The sequence below is a fragment of the Arachis ipaensis genome, chromosome B03 (assembly GCF_000816755.2).
Source record: "Arachis ipaensis cultivar K30076 chromosome B03, Araip1.1, whole genome shotgun sequence".
NCBI lineage: Eukaryota > Viridiplantae > Streptophyta > Magnoliopsida > Fabales > Fabaceae > Arachis > Arachis ipaensis.
This window is the reverse complement of record NC_029787.2, coordinates 84,633,423-84,640,472: the sequence shown is the minus strand read 5'-3', so window position 1 is coordinate 84,640,472 and position 7,050 is coordinate 84,633,423. Positions and strand designations below refer to the sequence as shown.

Below are 7,050 nucleotides of genomic sequence, written 5' to 3'. Positions count from 1 at the left end.
TCATTTGCTCACCACATGACCTAAGAACTTCACTTCCTCCTTCCAAAACTCACACTTCGACAACTTAGCGTACAACTTCCGCTCCTTCAAGATTTGCATCATAATCTTCAAGTGTTCCTCATGCTCTCTTGCCATTATAGAGTAAACTAAGATGTCATCTATGAAAACCACCACGAATTTGTCCAAAAAGGGACGAAAAACTCTGTTCATGTAATCCATAAAAATAGCAGGTGCATTCGTTAACCCAAAAGACATTACCGCAAACTCGTAGTGTCTATAGCGTGTCCTAAACACCGTCTTAGGGATATCATCTTCCTTCACCCTGATTTGGTGGTAACCGGATCTTAAATCTATTTTGGAAAATACTCCAGCTCCTTGTAATTGATCCATCAAGTCATCTATCCTTGGCAGCGGGTACTTGTTCTTCACAGTCACCTTGTTCAACTGTCGGTAATCCACGCACAAGCGCATTCCTCCATCTTTCTTCTTCACCAATAAAACTGGCGCTCCCTACGGTGACACACTCGGTCGAATGAACCTCTTATTCAGAAGCTTTTCCAACTGAGTCTTTAACTCTGCCAGCTCTATCGGAGCCATTCTATATGGTGCAACCGACACTGGTCTGGCTCCCGGCACCAATTCGATCGTAAAATCAATTTTCCTTTGAGGTGGGAACTCAGGAATATCTTTCGGGAACACCTCTGGAAAATATTTAACCACCGGTATCTAATCTAAATTCTGGGCATCACCCAACACATTAGCAGCCAACAGAATATAACCCTGACACTCCTCCCCACTACAGTGCACCATTACAGAGTTCAGGTAATATCTCGTAGCTACCACAGCTCCATTCTCTCCTTCTGGTATAAACCGAATTGTCCATTCAAAGCAATCCAACAAAACTCAATTTTTCGACAACCAATCAAACCCCAAAATCACTTCAAGTCCCACCATTGGTAAACAGATCAAATCGTGCACAAAATCTCTACCCTCAAGCTTGAAACCTACTTGTCTACAACCTGACCTAGTCATAACTGTTTGATGCAGAGTATGTACATGCAGATCAAAAGGAAATTCTGACACTTTCAAACCTAATTCCTCAACTTTATCAAATGAAATAAACGAATGCGAAGCTCCAGTATCATATAATGCAACTAGGGACTTATCACCAATTAGACATATACCTCTCATCAACGGATCCGCCTTAGAAGTATCCTTGGCATTCACAGCAAAGACTCGACCTTGATGTTGACTCTGGCTCGCATTTTGATTCCTCCCACGAGTGCAATCCCTCGCAAGATGACCAGGCAAGCCACAGTTGAAGCACCCACCTATACGAATCTTGTAAGAGTCATATGGATGAAAACGTCCACAGCGATTACAAGCTAAATTCGGAGAACTCTTACTCTGATTTCCTCTTCCCCTAGCTAACGAAACTGATTCTGATTGTTCTTTCTGAAGCCCCCTTGGCCTTGAGGCGTATATCCTCCTCTCTTGAAGCTTTGTCCTCTCAGATGAAAATACTTGCCACGCCCACGACTAGAACTCCCTCCATGAGTGTCCTTGGATGCCGCCACAGTCTTGGCATATTCTTCCACTACTCTAGCCTTATTCACCAAGTCAGAGAAGACACGGATCTCCATAGGAGCCACATCAGTCATAATGTTGTCCTTCAAACCCCTCTGGTACTTAACGCATCTCCAACTCTCGTAAGACTCCGGGTCACCTTGACACACCCGAGAAAACCTACAAAGCTCTTCGAACTTGTTAGTGTACTCTGCCACAGACATGGAACCTTGCTTCAGCTGTATTAGCTCTATCTCCTTTGCTTCTCTTGCAGACTCAGGGAAATACTTCTTATAGAAAGCCGTTTGGAACACCTCCCATGGAATGTCGGCGTTCTGAAGCTGTAGCAAACGACACTCAGCTTGCCACCAGGGCTGGGCCTCTCCCGCTAGCTGATAAGCGGCAAACTCTACATATTGATTAAGAGGAACATGCTGTGCCTGTAAAGCACGCTCCAAAGCCTGGAACCAGTGGTCCGCTTCAACAGGATTTGTGGATCCTCAAAAAGTTGGCGGATGAACCTTGAGGAATGTCGCCAAGGTCATCGGAACTCCTCCCGTGTTATCGCTGTTATCCTTAGCATTATCATTGGCATTCCCTTCGCCATTCCCATTGCCATTTCCGTTCCAGGCCGGTTGGCCCAATCTCTGCACCGCTTGCAGAGTTGCAACAACATTAGCTTCCATGGTATTAGCGAGATTTGCCATTACCGCCATGAATTTGGCATGATCGTCAGCTGGTTGCTCATTCTCACTCTCTCGCGTACGTGTTCGACCTCGCCCGCGAGTGGCCATTAGGGTTCCTGTCTACACCAAACAATCGATATCATGGTGATCAGTCTCAATAACAAATGCCTAGTGCTTCAATTATCCCAAACAGGCACTCACAAACAAGCATGCTATGCAATATCAAACAGATAACATAATAGCATCAAAGAAAAGACATACAGAGTATGCAATGAAGCATAATCGGTCCATCCCTCAGGCACACGAGGACAAACCACTCTGATACCACTAAATGTAACACCCTAATTAGCCTAAGCTTTACCTCGCGTCGTAAAGCAAAGGTTAACCAGAGATTACGGCAGTTCTAAGCTCATACGTATAATATATAGAAGAATAATATAATATCTAGAAGCCCGATGAAATATATAGCTCAAATACAGGATTTTAAAAGTGCAAAACGTACTAACAAAGCTACTAGCTTGAGGCACAAGAAACAAATAAGATATATCAAAAGATAAGTATATAATATCATAGGAAACTAGCCACGACTCGCAGAGTTTAAGCCGGCTAGCCATATACAAGTATACAGAACCATATAGTGAAAACAGCTTATACAAGTTTTTCTCTCATAAACATGCCTCTAGGCAAAACAAAATACAAAAGGGAGATGTATAAACAGATAAACCAAAAAGACTCTAAAATAGTCCAGGATCCTCCACTTCTGTCACCATCCCAAAGCAACTCACTGAGGTGGGTTGCGACCTGCATCTGAAAAACACAACAAAGATATGGTATGAGAATCGGAGGTTCTCAGTATGGTAACAGTGCCCAGTGATGTAGGATATAAGACCCCGGGATGCCAAAGGCAATCCTAAGCTCCATGTCCATCACAAGATTCAAGCTTAAATCATTCTAAAACAAATAAGCATAATATAAACCTTATTATAAATAAACCGGGTGATCTATCTTAAGGGATTTCTATTCTAACCAAACACCACTGTCCCACAGCCTTCACCAACCTATCCTCCATGCGATCCCATCGCCACTGCCTTTCGAACCTCCTCAATCCCAGTAGAAAGCACAATTAATAACAATGCAAGTAATTCACAAGTAAAAGCATACAAGGCAAGTAGATCAAGTAAGCAAATAGGCATGTTATTCAACTAGGCATACAAGTACAAGTCGGGAAAGCAAATAAACAGATAGGAAATGCATATGATGAATGACTGCCCTACTGGCTGTGATATCACATTGTCGGTTCAACTACCAATCCGACACATCTCCATGGAGACGTCGCCCTTCGGATTTCTCATATCGGATCCCCCGAGATATAGTGCCCAGATCACTGTCCAGGTACCGGCGCCTGCACGCCTATAGGACTGAAGGGATGTGATAAACCCCGATTTCGTGATTTATCTTGTGCTTATTTTGGGGGATTTTATCACCTTTTCTCACATTTATTCAATGAAATAGCATGGTTTTGTAATTCTCCCTTAAATTATGCTTAAATGTAAAAACATGCTTTTTAGGCCTTAAATTGGTGATTTTAATCCACCCTAATTCCATTCGATACCTTGATGTGTTTGTTAAGTAATTTCAGGTTCATTAGGCAAGTATTGGATGGAAGAAATGAGGAGAAAAGCATGCAAAGAGGAGAATGCATGAAGAAACAAAGATTTGGAATGCACTAATGGACGCACAAGCGTACAAGGCGCGCACGCGCAAAAGTGGTTTCTCACAAGGACACACACGCGTACATACCGCTTCCGCAGATTGGGAATTTGCCAGCGACGCGCACGCGCACAGGGCGCGCGCGCGCCGATACTCTTACTTGGCCCACTTAATGGCAAAACGCTGGGGGCGATTTCTGAGCCGCCCAAGCCCAAATCCAACTTGTTTCTGAGTGTATTTCATGCAGAATTGAAGTCCAAGCAAGGGGGGAGCAATTAGTTTAGTCAACATGAGCCTTTAGTTAGTTTTCTAGAGAGAGAAGCTCCCTCTTCTCTCTAGAATTAGGTTAGGTTAATTTTTATCTTAGATTTAGATTTAATTCATGCTTTGATTTACTTTTTCTTTACAATTTCTTGTCCCTCTACTCTTCCTCTCTCTAATTTTGTATTTCATTCTAGTAATTGCTTACTTTGTTGTTGATGCACTTTTGTTCTTCCATTTTTCTTTAATGCAATTTATGATTCATGTTCCTTTATTGTTGATTTGGATTTGTTGTTGTTTAATTCATTGCAATTGAGTAGTGTAGATTTACATTCCTTGCAATTTTACTATGCTTTCCTTTTATGCCTTCCAAGTGTTTGATAAAATGCTTGGAAGGATGTTAGAGTAGATTTTGAGCATTCTTGGCTTGGAAAGAGCGATTGGGCAATCTTGAGTCATGAAAACCCAACTTATGTTGGCGATCTAGAGTTGTTAGCTAGTATTGTTTCCATTGACGCTAATCTTTTGCTATTTTAATTAGTAAGTCGATTAGGACTTTTGGATTGAGATTAGCTAGTCTTATTAGACTTTCTCCCTATTTGTTGGAGTTGACGTAATGAGATAAATTCTTGTTATTATTGTGGTATGATTGATTAGTCTTGTTTGACATTCTCCCTATTTGTTGGAGTTAACTAAATAAGATGAATTAATCATTGCATGACTAGGATAGAAAGCCTATATTCTCAATCTTTGCCATGAATGTCTCTCTTTATTATTTGCTTTTGCTTATTTACTTGTCCTCTTTAATTACTTGCTTAATTTACTTTTCTTGTCGTTTAATTTCTTGCCCTCTTATCAACCCAAAACCCCCCTTACCCCACTTCATAGCCAATAATTAAACACTTCATTGCAACTCTTCGTGAGACGACCCGGAGTCCAAATACTCCGGTTAATTTTTATTTGGGGTTTGTTATTTATGACAACTCAAATTTTTGATTGGGAGGATTGTTTGTTGGTGTAGAACTATACTTGCAACGAGAATTCATTTGAGGAAATTCTAAACCACACAAAAGTTCTCTCATCAAAATGGCACCGTTGCCGGGGAGTTGCAATGGTGTTACATTATTGGTTATTGTATATATTGTGAATAGCTTTATTTTTGGTTTGTTTGTTGATTTTTGCTAGTTGTAGGACATAGTTTTCTTTATTTCTTGTTAGCTTTTGTTTTTATTTTCTCTTTCACTATGAATTCTCACTTTGGCTATGAGTGTGATTACAACTATGTTGTAGGAAATGGGAACTTCAATAAAGATGTGCATCAAGGATGGGATAACCAAAGGTGGGAGGAGCCATATGCATATGATCAATCCTCTTGGCAACAACCTCCACCAATGCACTATGAAGAAGAGCCATTCTATGACGCATACCAATCCAATGGTTATGGTGAATCTCCTTGTGACTTTCAAGAACCACCACCATACACCTATGAGCCATATCCCCAACATAACCATCAACCATACTCACAAGCCACCTTTCACCAACCATCTTCATATGACCCTAATCCATACCCACCACACCAACAATCATATGAGCCATATGAGCCACACATAGAGCCACCACCATTCCAACATCAACATTTTCAAGATGAACCACCTCCAATGTATGAAAATTTCCAACCACAAGATGAATACCACTTTCCACCACAACCTCCCATGGAAGAATACTCATGTCCTTCAATCCAAGAGTCATATGATCCTACTCATGATATCCAAGAAGAACAAGAGTCAAGGGATCGTTTCAAGGAGACATTGGATCAATTTCAAGCAACCATGGAGTGTTTTGTACAACAAATGGAAAGAATGGGAAATATTGAACTACCACAACCCTACCAAGAAGAACCACCTTCCAACTACAATACCCTTTCCTCAAACAATGAACCCTCTCTTCCACCATCACCTCCCGATGAAGCCCTCATGCTAGAATTGAGAGATCTTGAATCTCATCTTTTAAGGCAACACGAGGAGGATGAAAAGAAATTTGAGGAGTTAAGAGCAAAAATGACTATCATGGTAGAAGCCATTAGCAACATAGTCTCATCCCGCCTAAGCCTATGCGATCAAGGCACTTCCATTGTGGAATGTGGAGAAGCAACCAAGGAGCTTAGTGAGGGAGTGAACTTGAAGCTCCAAGGTGAAGAAGAGGAGTTAAAGCAAGACATGCAACAAGAGGAGGAGGTAGGGATTATTGAACAAGAGGAAGAAGTGGTTGAAGACTTAGGAGATTCGGAACCTCCTTGGGAACATAGAGTTGAAGAAAACCCCTCCAAGATGATTGAAATTGATGCTAGGGAGGAAAGTGCACACCTTCCAAGGCATATTCCATATGAAGTCTTGGATGGGATAGACCAAGCATTGAGTTCCCTTGGTGATGGAGATCAAGCACCAAGTCTTAGTGGTGAAGAATCCTTTGAACATGAAGAACTTTCCCCCATTGGATTTGATAGCAATGTAGAGGTAAATCTCTCTCGTCCTCCCATTTGTGATTTGAGTAAGGAAAAAGGTTTAGATAAAATTGTTGAACAAAGGATTGAAATTAAGAGATCTTGTGAAGAGGTGGAAGTCCTTAGAAAAAGGAGGATGGGAATTGAATACGCCTTGTCAAGATCCTTGGAAACACCTTTACCTAGGTTGCCATCTACACCTTCATTTGAGTGGGTGAAACTCATTTCTATTATCTTTACTATCCCACTCGAATATGGCTTGCTTGAAACGGATGGTCAACTTAGGATGCTTTGTGGGATGAAGCGTAAAAGAAAGACGTTTCGTGG

General features: G+C 41.4%; 1 protein-coding gene across 1 annotated transcript; it reads right to left on the bottom strand.

The window, feature by feature from the left end:
- Positions 511–2,273, bottom strand: LOC107633355. Its single transcript, XM_016336993.1, has 4 exons — positions 2,088–2,273; positions 1,433–2,027; positions 1,020–1,331; positions 511–701 (listed from the first exon to the last, which is right to left on the bottom strand). The coding sequence occupies exons 1-4, from the start codon at positions 2,271–2,273 to the stop codon at positions 511–513; spliced, it is 1,284 nt and encodes a 427-aa protein (XP_016192479.1).